General features: G+C 37.8%; 1 protein-coding gene across 1 annotated transcript in view; it reads right to left on the reverse strand.

The window, feature by feature from the left end:
* Positions 1-231: 231 nt before the first annotated feature.
* Positions 232-15,053, reverse strand: part of LOC126298898 (uncharacterized) — a 338,375-nt gene continuing 323,553 nt past the window's right edge. Inside the window, exons 9-10 of the mRNA XM_049990436.1 lie at positions 10,165-10,282; positions 232-2,310 (exon numbers count right to left, since the gene is read on the reverse strand). Of these exons, the coding sequence (XP_049846393.1) occupies positions 739-2,310; positions 10,165-10,282 (1,690 nt within the window). The 3' untranslated portion in view covers positions 232-738. The remainder of the gene's footprint in view (positions 2,311-10,164; positions 10,283-15,053) is intronic.

Raw genomic sequence — 15,053 nt, forward strand, 5'->3', positions numbered from 1 at the left:
CAACAATGAAAATTTCCTGTCCAATAAATGCCCTATTTGATGTCTGAACTAATTGTAAGAATCAGTTTCAGTGAGGTTTAAATATACCATAAAAGATAAAAATTAGTTCTGGGAATTTGCTTCATAGTGGGTTAAAACTGGGTGAAGGAAGGAATAAGGAACAGTGATAGCAAAATAATTTGCATTGCAAATACTGATCTCTCCCATGAAGTAAAAACAACTTCACATCTTTTTTCCTTAAATATGAAGTTTTTGTGACTTTCAAAAAAACTAAATAAAAAACTCATTTATTGTAAAAAAGAGCAATTTATATTCAATAAATATATCATTTACTTTACATGATAACATGAATATCTTATAACTACCTCTACGAATTTATTTTATAAACAAATAATTATGATCACATGACAATGATAAAAGTGGGTGGCCTGAAAGAAAATAGCAAGCTAGCAAAAAAGTAAAAAGTTAAATTTTAATGATACATTGTGATCAGAATTTTTAATTGCTTAGCAGGAAACCTAAGACATTATTTCCAAACAGATGACTTCATAAACACAATCTAGAACCTCTTGAAAATGACTTTATGTATACCTGTCACTGTTGTTCTTTCATGAACACAGACCAAATATGAAAAGTATGAATGATCTATCACAAACTAAGTTTCTTTAATACATTTAATAAATATTTGGCAGTCTTACAGAAAACTGAATCACAGTCAAATATTGATAAATACATTTGTCACCTATTGGGAACTCTAGAATAAACAGGGTGAAAACCATCAACATATCCCCCTAGAATGTGATGGGCATGATTGTGTGGATATACCTTCTGAGTTCTAAAGTTCTTGAACTCTTCCGGTGTTACTGTAATCTTTTCTACAAAATGTTCTGTTTTATTACCTTCCAGATAATGAAGAGGTATATATTTGACTTTATTTTTGTCCTTCCTCTCAGGATCAGTAATACTATAACTGTATGTGTAAGGGACTAATACAGCTGTCTTATCAGACAAGACATTATCAGTATTACTTTGTGATTGTATATGTGATAAATTGCCCTGTCTTTCTGAAACAGGATCACTCATCATTTTTATTCCATCTGAAAGATATGACTCTGATATATTTTTGCCTGAATCAGCTGCTCCTACATGCTTAGGCTTTCGCTGAGTGTACTGTGTATTTGCTAGGCCGTTGTTTATAAAAGTATCTTTGACACTTTCAGCTTTTTTGTTACTTGCTGAAAATGGTTTCAAAGAGTTGCCAAAAGATGGAAATCTCATTACTGTCATACGTGCATATCTTTCAGCCTGAGCTAAGAGAGAGGCCAGTCGTTGTGGGAAAAACTGAACTGTGAGCTGTTGATGAGCTGGTTTCATTGATCTTTGAAAATTTGGACTTGCAGACCCATTACTATAAGCCCTGGAAGTATTCTCAGTGGTGCTTTTCCAGAGTGTAAATGAATGCTCTGCATTCAATGGTGGAGGGCTTAACTCAGTAGATGGGCTCCTTGTTTGCTTTTTCACTTTTAGATTACTGTCCTCTAAAATGTCCGATGAAATTCTTACATTCCTTACAGGTAGAAGAGTACGGACTGAAGAAGCAATAACATTGTCAGTTGATGCAATTGCACTATTGTTTGTTGTTGGAATGGGTACGGAGTTACTCTCAGAAGCATTAACAGAGGTGGGAGGCATGGTGACACTGTCTTTTATTGTTTTGGGATTCAAGATAGGTTCTCGTATTTCAGGTTTAGGAGTAGCTATCAATTCTCCTGGCAAAAATGTGGCATCATAATTTTCCAGCAAACTCCAAGAGGGCTGCTTATTTGATGTGTCTCCTAACCAGGAGCTCTTGGCAGCAGGTGTTCTTGCAAGTAGAACTGGCTCTTTAATTTCTGGTCTAGCAGTATTCTCATCAGTTGCAGATGACGTACTGCCAGATCGTCTAGATATGGCAATCTTGCTACTGTTTCCATCAGAGTTATTGGTGTGTTGAGGTGTAACACTATCTGGAGCAACATTGAACAAAATCAATTGTGATTCATGAGTGCTAAGAGATCTGGAGTCTTCCTTAACATTGTCAAGACTGTTTGTGTTAGTATGGATTGCCTCTTGGTATTTCACTGGCTTCCATGACAGTTTGTCTATCTCTTTGTCACTTTGCACTGTATCTGCGTATTTCACATCTAACTTCTCTGGAGAATTTTCTGTGTTGTCACTGAGCTGGTATTCTGGTGCAGGATTGTAGCTTTCATTTGCTGATGTATGACCAGCTGAGTTCAGTTTAATTTCTTGTATTTCTGTTTTCTCCTTCTGCAAAAAAAGAAAAATTCAATTTAGAATTTATTGACATATACACAATGTTAGACATAATGACCTGTGAGACTCAAGAAAATCATTTTTAATATGTCATATACTATTTTGCTTAAAGTAATCTGTCCATTTCAAAATAATCCCCTAAGAAGTTCTTTCTATTTTCCTTATCTGCAATCTTGTTTCTCATGGATCACACACTGTTTATGTGGCTGGATGTACCCCATAACAGCACATCATCCTTAGAGAATGAATATAATAAGCACCATATGTTTGCAGAGATGACTCACCTTCCTTTTACATTATGTAATATGCTATGAGCAGCTTAATCAAGGAGGAATGTGTTCTTCATTACAAATAGCATTATGAGTATTTGGCATATTAGGATATTTTACTTGACTAATTAAAAGACCGATTGCACAGAATTATAAGAAAACCAGATTCAAAACTCTTTGGATGCTTAAGCAGTTTAGAAGGACTTTTTGATGATTTTCGAACAATTGAAAGTCCAGGATGGAGCAACAACAATATCGAAAGGGTAAATTGCTTCTACTCACCACATAGGGGAGGCACTAAGTCACATTAGGTACAACGAAAAAGAATGCTAAAAATATTTCACCTTTTTGAAAAAGTACTACTACAGAAGCAGAAAACTCATGCACATTCTCACAGGAACTGTTGACTCTGGGTGCAAAGGCCCAGCTGCAACTGCATCTGTTATGAGCAGCAGTCTCATTGCAGTGGGTAGTGGTGCTAAGAAAAAAGGCATGTGGTGGGGAGGGGGAGGAATAGCAAGATAGGGATGGGGGAAGATGCTAGTGCTGATGCTTACTATAGGAGCATGCAGGGACATGGTGGTGACAGGATAGGTCTATTAGGTGCAGCACTGAGGGGGCAGGGAGGGGGAAAAGGAGAGGAGACAAGTAGAGAAGAGGATAGGACTAGTAGGTGCATTGGTGGGGGTAGAAGGTGTGTGTGGTACTGGAGTGGAAGTAGGGAAGTGGATAGACAGGTGGAGGATAGGAACCAGCAAAGTTGAGACCAGGGGCTTAAGGAACACAGGATATGTTCTAGGTAGAGTCCCAGCTGTGCAGTTCAGAAAAGCTGATGTTGGTGGGAAGAATCCAGAAGGCACTGACTGTGAAGTAGTTAAGCATTTTGGGTGGCATGTTCAACAACCAAATGGTCCAGCTGTCTCTTGGCCATAGTTCGGTGGTGGTCACTCATGTGGGCTAACAGCTTGTTAGTTGTCATGCCCACATAAAATGCAGCACAGTGGTTGCAGCTAAGCGGGTAGGCCAGCTCGCAGATATATCACCAAGCAAGCCCTACTACAGTGACCCATTCCAGAAATTCAGCAGGATTTCCAGTTCATCCTCAAGTCCTTAGGTCCATCTCAGAACCTCTCGCAAAAGTGTATTTCTCTCCTCACCCCTACCACTCCCCACATTCCAACCTTCTACATGCTTCCTAAAGTTCATAAATGCAACTGCACTGGAAACCACATTGTGGCTGTTTACTTTGCTGTGGACCAACGCCTTCTATCCATTATCTGTAAGCTATAATCTCATACAAAAGACACCAACCATTTCCTCCACTGACTCTCCATAGCTCCTGTTCCTTTATAGCCAGATGCTCTGCTCATCACTGTCAATGGCATACTCCTCTACACTAACATCCTAAATACCCATAGCCTTGCTGTTATTGAACACTACTTCTCCCAATGCCTGATTGACTCCAAACCTACAACCCCCTTGCTGGTTACCAAAACCAGCTACATTCTGAACCACAATTACTTCTCCTTTGAAGACATCACTGGGAACCCACATAGCACCACACTATGCTAACCTATTCATGGGCGATCTAATGGAATCCTTCCTAATGACTCCAAATCTCAAACCCCTGATCTGATTCAAATTCATTGGTGATATCTTCATGATCTGGGCAGAAGGTGAAAACATCCTACCAAAATTCCTCCATAACACCACCTTCTCTCCATTTGCTTCACCTGGACCTCCTCAGTCCAACAAGTCACATTCCTTGATGTTGACCTCCACCTCAAGGATGGTTACCTCCATCCACATAAAACCTACGAACCACCAACAGCACCTACACTTCAACAAACTGCCACCTATTCCATGTCAAGAAGGCCCTTCTGTACAGCCAAGCCATCCATCATTGTTGTATCAGTAGTGACGAGCAGCCCCTCTCCAAACATGCCAAGGGTCTCACTGAGGCCTTCACAGACCAAAATTACCCTCCAAACAATATCTGGAAACAGATCTTCTGTGCCTTGTCCCACTAGTCATCTACCATCCCCCTGCACACCCAATGTCTGGCCACAAAGAAATATTCCTGTCATGGCTCACTACCACCCAGTACTAGAGTAATTGAATCACAGACTCCTGCAGCTTTTCGACTACCTACCATCTTGCCCTGAAATGTATCCCCTGCACCATTCCCACAGCAGTGTTATGCCACCCACCCAAACTATGCAATATCCTTGTCCATCTCTACTCCAACCCTGCTCCCAACCCACTTGTATCATAGCTCATATCCCTGCAACAGACCTAGATGCAATACATGACCCACACATCCTCCCAATACCACCTACTCCAGTCCTGTCACTGACATCTCCTACCCCATCAAAGAAAAGATCACCTGTGAAAGCAACCTTGCGACCACTGCGCTGCTTCTAAAAGGTCATGACAACCAACAAGCAGTCTGTCCACATGAAAGGCCATGGAAAACCATGGCCAAGAGGAAGCAGGACCATCCAGTTGCTGAGCATGCTGCCCAACACAATGTACTTCCTTTTAATAACTAATTCACAGGCTGTACCATCTGGATTCTTTCCACCAACATCAGCTTTTATGGACTGCACTGGTGGGAATCTCCCTAGAATATCTTCTTTGTTCCTGTAATGCCCTGGTCTCAATCTTCACTGGTTCCTGTCCTCCACCTGTCTATCCTCTTCCATACTCCCACTCCTCTAATACACACACTTCCTATCCCACCAATGCACTCACTAGTTCTTTCCTCTTCTTTATGTCTCTGCTCTCCCTTTTCCCTCTCCCTGGTCTCTCAGCACAGCCTCCAAATGCTGCTAAACTGTCTCACCCATGTCCCTGCACGCTCTTACAGTGAGCAGTAGCATCTTCCACCACCCTTACGCTGCAATTCCTCTCCATCCTCATCCCAACTAGATTGCTGCCCACATTGGAGGCAGTCGCAGCTGTGATTTTGCACCTGGAGACAACAGTGGTCGTGTGTGTGTGTTATTGGAATGTGTCTGAGTTTTCTACTTCTGAAGAAGTGCTTTATCTGAATTCTGAATTATTATTTCCAGTAGTGTTTTGCACTGTGCTGATTCAGTGCCTCCCCTATGTGGTAAGTAGCAATCTATCCTTCCACATTTTTGAAGATTTTCATGGACAACACAAACTGTGCAACTGCTTCCAATTTTTAACTCATAGTTTGCTCTAACCGATGGAGCTGAACTCTAAAAATTGATATTTTTCACTCACTGCATGCTTACATCTCCATGTTTAACTATGAAAATCACACACAAGAACCAAAATTGTAAAATTTATGAGATCAGGTCTCATTATCCTTTGTGTCCAGCATGGCAAACGATGCAGGAGATTCGGGAAAATACAGTTACTAATAGCCATCTCATGTCATATGGTGGCTTACAGATTATGATAATGAATGAAGGTTTGCAAATGGTAATATGAAAGCAAAATAAGTCATATCAGTGTATCTCATTGTTGTCTGTAATAACATCCATGATCAGGTTAGTGCCACCTACCTAATAACTAAGAAGAAAAGTGAATGAACACCTTGCAAATAATCCTCTGAGGCACAGGAAATATTCATCATAAACCATTACAATGTTTACTTCCACAGACTGCCTTGCTTGTTACAAGCAAGAAATGTGAAACTCCTTTGTGTTATAGCAGTTGCCACTTATTCCTGTTTAATAAAAATCCCACTGAATTAGTTCTGCCAGTTTCCTATTATATTGACTGACTCAGCATGAGTATTTGTTACATTAAAGACAAGCTTGTGGGAATTCAAATATGTAGTCTGATACGTGAGTTGAAAAGAGAACAAGAGATTTTTCATTGTTTACTTATTATAATTAAAAGCTTTCTATCACTTTTTTCTTAATAACAGCAGGCCTTAGAGCACAATACTCTCACAAATCACAGGTCCTGAATCTGATGAATTGATTAGCTTTGTGTATTTCCAGGGAGGTGCAAATAATCACAACATACTTGTGTATTTATTTTTAAAATCTACTTATTTTGAGTCTTTTTCTTTTTTTTCTCCAACTAGGATCGCATTAACAACTTCAGTTCCTCTTCTTCCTTTGTTGTTGTTTCCTGCTTTTCCAATATTCCCTCATTTTTGCCCCATGAAGTCTCTTCCTTTCTTCTGTCCATGTTATTCATTGATTTTTTATTTTTTCTGCTTGGAAAGCCTTCCAAATTTAGTATTTTTTAAATGGTTTCTTTCTGCTATTTCTGATTCTTTGATGTTGTTTCTTTCTATCTCTTTCCTTACTTCTGTAATCCATGCTATAATCGATTTCTTCTTCCAGAAATATAGGAGTATTAGTTTTGTTAATCTATTTCTATCCATTTGGCAGAGATGTCTGAAAAAGGTTAATCTTTATTTGGCCATTACTTCAGATATTTTCTCTATATTTTTGTAGATCTCCTCATTATTTCTTATTTTCCAACCATCTGCAGTTTTTACTGCACCCATTATTTTTCTAATAATCCTTCTTTCCAGTAACTCTAGTTTGTCCATTTTATAGTTCATCATTAGGTATTCAGATCCATATAAACATTCTGGTCATACCACTGTTGTGCAGTGTTTTAGTTTTGTTTTTCTAGCTATACATTTCTTGTTGTAAAGATTTTTGGCCAACCCATATGCTCTTTCCATTTTGTTAATTATAATATCTATCGCAGATTTTTCTAGTCCATTCTATTGTATAGTTTCTCCAAGATATTTAAATTTATTTACTATTTTACCTATCTGTGTTTCTATGAGTTTTGGTGCATTTTTTATATTTGTCATGAATTCTGTTTTTTCAGCTGAAATTTTGAGACCAGTTCTGTTTGATATTTTTTCCAGAAGGTTTTTCTGAATAGCTGCTTCTGTCAGGTTTTCTGAAACTATTGCAAAATCACACACAAAAGCCAAGCAGTTTACGGTAATTCCATTTGCTTTCCTTCCCAGAATGATTGGTTCAATTTTGTGACTTTTTATCTCTGAATTTCAGATCTTTACAATTTTTTCTAGAACACAATTAAACATTAAAGGTGATAAACTGTCACCTTGTCTAACACCAGTTTTTACTTCAAATGGCTGAGATACTTATCCCACAAATTTGACTTTAGATATTGTACCTGTTGGTGTTTCATGAATTATATTTGCTAATTTTGATTTAACACCAAATTATCTAATGACCTTATCTATTGTTTCTCTGTCTATACAATCAAACACTTTCTTTAAATCAATAAATTACACTATTATTGGTTTGCTGTCTAACATTCTATGGTGAATTACTGACTTCAAGTTAAAAATTTGTTCTGCACAGGATCTTCCCTTCCAATTATTTTCAGTTATTTATTTATTAATAAGTTAGAGGCCAAAGGAGGTAAACAATCACTAATGTCGTCCATTCAGCTGGTGGAATGTCCATGAGCACTGCCAGTAAGATTTATTTGATTGAGCCTTAAAATCCTAGCAACCAAATGTTCAAGTATAATAATTTCTATTCAACCCACTAAAACACAATGAATGCTCAAATGTATGAGACATGACTTAATAAAGAGTTATTATGAGCCTCTAAAGAGAATAGCTTGGTTACAACATGCCAAGCTCACCAAACTGGTTATATTACCAGCCAATCCTGAGCAGCAATGCTTATGTTGCCTACCATTCACTATGTCATGTATGGTGCCAAATTTTGAAAATAGTTGTCTCTGAATATACATATTTTCTGAGCCTTGTGAAACACTGTATTTGTATTTTTCATCCTGCCACTGTGCTCATTTAAGAAGTAACCATTCTGCCAATTCCATTATATTTTTGCCGATGTATGCCTAGATCTAGTGGTAACCCTTGTTCAATGAAAGCTATTAGCCTCTAATTATCTATTGTTTGCTGTTATTCATCAGTGGTTATCAGAAAAATTAACATTGCAAATTAAATGTGTGAACTGTTGTACTTATTATAAAATACTGGCACATTACTTTTAATCAGTGTTCATGCACATTAACATTTTTATGTGTTCTTGTCTGCCCTTTTGTTTTCATCATACCAAATTGAAAGTTCACCACTTTCACTGGTTATTCTGTCTTGTTATTAGCCTTTCTTAATTTAGTGCCATTTTCTGTATGTATCTGCATTTTGTTCTAGCACCATCTCGGTTGGCCATGTAGTATTAAACTTCCTTCATCATTGTCTACATAGTCTCTAAAGTGAACAGTATAAGAAATCAAAAGTGAATTTTAACAGAAATTTTCTTTGTTATTTTACATTTGTTTATTGTGTTGAGACTGAGCACACATCTTTTGTTCTTATAAAAAAAACTTACAAAAAAATTATGATTCATAGTATTGCCCATCACTGGCCACTACATTCTCCCATCTTTCGGATAGCATACGAATCCTGTGGCAGACGAACTGGACTTCTTTTGTGGGGATCCATGAATCAATTCAATTTTGCACTTGTTGATGTGATCGGAAGTGCTGGTCAGCCAGACTGTATGTCACTGATTGAAAAAGGTGGTAGTCAGAGAGAGTAATGTATGGAGAATACAGCGGGAGGGATAGGACTTCTCATTTCAGCATTTCCATGTATATTTTGACGGGTTCTGCGACATGGGGTCAAGCACTGACCTGCTGCAAAATTACCTCTACATGTCTACTGCTGTATTGTGGCCATTTGTGTTTCAGTGCTGGACTCAAACGCATCAATTGCTTTTGATAATAATGATGTACTGTGACTGTCTTCGTCTGTTTCAAATGGTTCAAATGGCTCTGAGCACTATGGGACTTAACATCTGAGGTCATCAGTCCACTAGAACTTAGAACTACTTAAACCTAAGTAACCTAAGGACATCACACACATCCATGCCCAAGGCAGGATTTGAACCTGTGATCACAGTGGTCACGTGGTTCCAGACTGAAGTGCCTAGAACCGCTCAGTCACAACGGGTGGCCTTCGTCTGTTTCAGTAGCTATGAGAACACACTGTCTTCCCCTGCCTTGCCGGTCGTTGACATCAAAATCACCATTCTTAATGTGTTGAAAACATTCTCTGCACACCCTTCCACTAATAGTTCCATCAACATTGGTCTTATCCAGCATTTTAAGAGCCACAGCAGCAGATTTCTTCATATTAAAGCAGAAAATTAAAACTTCCCGCAAATGGCAAGAAATGGGTACATAAGTTTACGTACTTAATCGAGAATAACCTTATGATGCAATCACATATTGACTAATATTTTTATGGCATTACATTTACAGATACCTAAGCTTATTTTATTACACCTATGACCAACTACCTGAACCCCACTTGCCGCTACTGCCGTCTATTGCAAAATGGCGGAAGCAAAGTTCTAGACCCAATAGATACCTTCATCTCATTTAATTTACTTTTGTAAGCATTTTAAATAAACACTGAATTAAGTGAGTGTCTTACCTGCTCTCTTTAGTTTGCAAAAGAAGACTTTGCCGGCTGTGTTTATGTATTTATTTTTATGTGTGTAAAGTAAATTAAAAAAAGAGGAAAATTAGTTATAAATTGAAAGCAGGTTCTAGTTTCATTTACCTCAGTGTTTGTAGTAGAGTCATTAGCTTCCTTTGGAGGATTGCAGTCGCCAGGAAATAAAGGCAGGATCCATGGTGTGCCAGACTCTAAGGGAAGATCCTTCTTGCATACTGATAAACTGGAAAAATGAAATGCCATGATGCTTACAGCTATAAGCAGATCACTTTCTCTCCTTCACATGAAAATATTAAGCATATAATGATGACATAAGTATCTTGCAGAAAGCATGAGTGTCACTGAATATGTTTGATGATATTAAGTTAAGAAACAGAGATTATGATTTTCACATGAACTATTTATCTGTGTGAGGTTCAAATTTTCAGGAGTTCTGCGCAAATGAGTTTTTGATTAATTTTTTTGTTGAAGCATCCTTCAGTGTCAAGCAATTATAGTTGAGTTCATTTATTTTCTTTTATTGTCCATGTCATAATTTGTTACAATCTTCTCTGGATTGTGATACAGAAAACATTAGAAATTTCAGGTTGAAGGTACCAAAATTTAAAATGTATGTCTTTTGGAACAATATACCACCATTTACTACACAAATGAAACTACCACTGACAAATGGACTTCTAGAACAGAGAATCTTCAAGATTTCATATTTAAATTACTTGTCAGAAGTTGAGAGAGAGACAAGAAAGTATCTATGCACTGCAATTAACATAGCACTGAGATAACTAGTAGTCTTAACTGTGAAGTTGCAGACAGTTGTAGAGTGTAATGAGCAAAACAGTTCATATCAGTGCAGAACTACTGACTAATAGAAACAAAGAAGATGTAGTGTAGAAACAGATTCAAACAGACGATAACAGAGATGAAAGAGTGAATGAGCTAGTGTGCAGCATGGAGCAAAAGGGGGAGAATTTGACAAGAAGAGAGAAAAAAATCAGCAAATAAAATTATGAATTCTTTTCTGCATTTCAACCCCTTTTTTCTTCCTACTAAACCCCCTTACTTCTGCCTCCATATGCATTGTATCCTATTTGATCCAAACTGTGATATCATTCATTCTGTACTTTGAGTCATCCAACTTATAATTTTCCCCCAATGACTGGCGTCTTACCTTTTTTGAATAATACTCCCTACTTTCTCTCATTTAGTTTCTCCTCTCCATGGCCTACCACTTTTGCACTCCCACTAGCTGCCTAACCCTGTCACTACTCAGGTTCCCTTCCCTCCCTTCTCTGTATACTACTTAAAGCTGCAAGTTTACCCATTAGCAGTTATTGTAGCTGTGGAAAACTATACATCATGTATTTCAACAGCTGATCTTCTTCTAATCTTTTTCTTTTGCCTGTAACTGTTTGTGTGTAGTGTAACCAATGTGAAAGGTTGTCAACTTTTTCTAAATGTTTGGGAATTGTGTAATTGATGTGGGAAATCAGTAACAGCCTAATATTCACCTAGTTGTGTATGGGAAACTACCTCAAAATGACATCCAGGCTGATGGAACATAAGCCCCCATTGTTAATCCACAGGGTGGATTCAATCTGGACCTGATACAAAGCCTGAACCCCAGAGGCAGTCTGTTAACATGTGCAGCTTACATTTTAACTGCTGATGAAGTATATAAATTCAGATGCCAAAGAAATGTTTGGTTCCATTCTGTGTTTTTGTCTATGTGTCATCTCTATTTATCTTCAACATATTTTATAAACCACATTGTTGTCTTGGTATAAAATCCATTCAGAATAGGAAACTCTGCCATATTCATTTTTCAAATGATTATGTTGTTCCAAAAATGACAGTATGTTCTTATACCAGTCTTTAAACAGCCCACCCTTCCCCAAATTTGCCAGTCTGAAGTTGGGAAGGAAATGTGTAACATCAGTGCAAGTAATTGTGTACAATGTTAGAATGACATCTGACCATATCTTCTCGATGCTATATTTTATTTTATTTTTATTTTATTTTTTTTTTTTTATTATTATTATTTTTTTTTTTTTTTTTTTTTTGTAATGCAATGTTGATATGGAACTGTTTCATAATAGTGAGTTCAAATTGTTTTCGTTATCTGATGGCTCTTTTAATTCACAACAAATATATGAAATAAAATAACTGCCTTCCACTTTCTTGTCCAAAATCAGCTGTCAATCACAGGTCAAGAATTACTGAGCTTTGTTAACTTTTGTGAACTCGTGTAATATTTGTTTTTGTGTTCAGTTTCAAAATTTAGAAATTGTAGAGACTGTGTTTAACATTTTGTCTTTCACTCCTGTATTGATAAAATTGTGTTGTGTCTCATATAAGACTGTATGTATGGATATTTTTTCTGAAATAGTTGATGGTCATTTTACAGAAAATAAGTAACAATACAGAAAAATTTAATTGCTGTTTTCTTCTGTGTGAGCTTATTTGATAGTCTTCATTGTGATCCTTTATTATAAATAAAGGTAATTATTCCCACTTCACCAAAACAGGACAGAAAATTATTTACATTATATACGAACACAAACTGAACCAATGAATACTGCGAGACAACAGTAAAGAAGAAGAATACCCTAGATATCGTGGGCCATTTCGTGAGCTGGGAATATTTTACATGGTATTTCATATTATGGATTTTCTTCAGTCCTGACTAATCAGTTCCAGTACCATCATGATCACACAGAGCTCTATACCAAACATAGGTATAATGTAGTCATTTAGAATAGGAATCACAAATACATTGACAGACAAAACCACTAAGCAGCTAACAGTTCCTCTTACTTAGATTTGCCATTGTAGATAGTGTCAAGGATTGTACTCTTTAATTTTATTAGCCAGTTACACTGCTGCCTGCACAAATAACACTTTCAATATCTGAACTTAACTCTTGATTATAACTTTGTTTTGATTAGAGCTTAAGACTTTTCAGAAATTTTGTCAGCGCACTACAATATACAGGGTGAAGCAAAATTCATGCACTCAGGCTTCACAGCATGACTCCTCACATGCCAGTGATATAAAAATATCTCTCACAAAATTTCATCTGGCAGGTACATCCGGCAAAAAAAGGATGTTTAAGAGTGGCAGTCTGGCAACACTGTAACCTCATGTATGGTAACTACCTCTGTCAGCACATATTAGTTGTGCTGTACAGTTGGTGCAGTGGATAGAGTTTTGGGTTAGCATGCATGAGTTCAAGGGTTTGATCCTGAGTTGGGAAGCATTTTTTTTATTTGCTAATTTCAATCTAACATTTCATACTGTAATATACACTGTTTCTTAGGTTACATGTATCCTAAATTTACAAAATTTTGTAATGGTGAACAGAACAAATACATGGTTAGACAAATGAGAAATAGACAGTTGAAACAAATGACCTATCGTAGCACAGAATAACTACAGAAACAATATCAGTTTTGAGATGCTAAAGATGATAGCACAGTACAATAACACAACATTTAATTGTTATTTATAGTACATATAATATGAGCACTCAGATGTTGCACATTAGCAACTAGTGACAATAATAATGTCTATATTAATGACTGTAAGACCTTCATAACAGAATACATTGTCCTCGGAACAACAGATACTCAAAGTGACCTCCCTGCACACCCAAACATTGTGTAACCCACTGGATCATACAGCTCTGGACCCTCTGCAGCAAAGCTGCTCCCACAGTAACAAGAGCAGCATGAACAAGTGCTACCAATGCTTCCACATTCGTCGGCAGTGTAGAGTATGAGGGTAATCCCAAAAGTAAGGTCTCCTATTTTTTTATAAGTACACAGACCTGTTTATTTCTACTATTATGGTTTACATCAGTTTACAGCTTGAACATTTAGCAATTTTTTTATATAACCACCATTTCTATCAATGCATTTTTGTAGACGCTGTGGCAGTTTTTGTATGCCCATGTCATACCAGCTCACTGCCATGCTGTTCAGAAAGTTATGAACTAGTGTGTTTGTTGATTGGTCTCAGGTGTAAAGAGGTATGCCCAGGTTTCATCCCCTGTGACAGTTAAGTCTAGAAAGTTGTCCTATTCAGCTGCAAGGCAGTGAAGAAATGCGCGGGAAGCATCAACTCGTTTCCGCATGTGATCCTTAGTCAGCATGCATGACATGCATCTTGCGCACACCTTTCGGTAGTTCAATGTTTCCGTTAAAATTCTGTGAGCAGTGCTTCGGGAAACCTCAGGAACCAATGTGCAGAGATCATACAGGGTGATCCGCCGATCTTCACACATGCTTTGTTCAACCTTCAACACTGTCTCCTCAGAAATTGATGGTCTCCTGCTCCTTTGTTCGTTGTGAATTTCGGTCCGACCAGCTGCAAACTCTATACACCACTTATGAACATTTTTGACATCCATGCATGACTCAACATACACTTCCGTCAATTGGCACTGGATTTCAATCAGCGGACTGCCCTTTGCGTTCAAAAACCGAATAACTGTGCGCAATTCGCACTTGGTGGTAACATCCAATGGGAGCTTCATTCTCAACGGCTGCCAACCCAAGACTGAGCACCTCAGCGCAGCGTGCACATGTCTACACACAGCGCGTGAAGCACTCTTCATAACAGTGTGACAAACTGCCACACAAACAGAGTTCTGGACCTCCATGTCTGAACCATTTCCCTGGGAATGTTCTGTCCAAATAATGGTGCACATTAATTCCAGAGTGTGGAAGTGCACCATTGTGTTGGAACCATATCCTCTGCCAAACATGTAGTGGAACATCTTCAAGCGCATCAGACAGATAGTCTGAGAGGAATGCATGATACCTTCATGCAGTCAAACGGTCAGGCAACATGTAGAGGCCCAAAAACCTGTCGTCCAATATTCCGGCCCAGGCGTTGATACCAAAGCGAACTTGATATCCATGGTTGTGGGTGACGTGCATATTAATCTCACACCAATGGTGAGCATTGTGCGTATTGAAGGCATCCTCATGAGT

Source organism: Schistocerca gregaria, chromosome X (genome assembly GCF_023897955.1).
Source record: "Schistocerca gregaria isolate iqSchGreg1 chromosome X, iqSchGreg1.2, whole genome shotgun sequence".
Classification (NCBI taxonomy): Eukaryota; Metazoa; Arthropoda; class Insecta; order Orthoptera; family Acrididae; genus Schistocerca; species Schistocerca gregaria.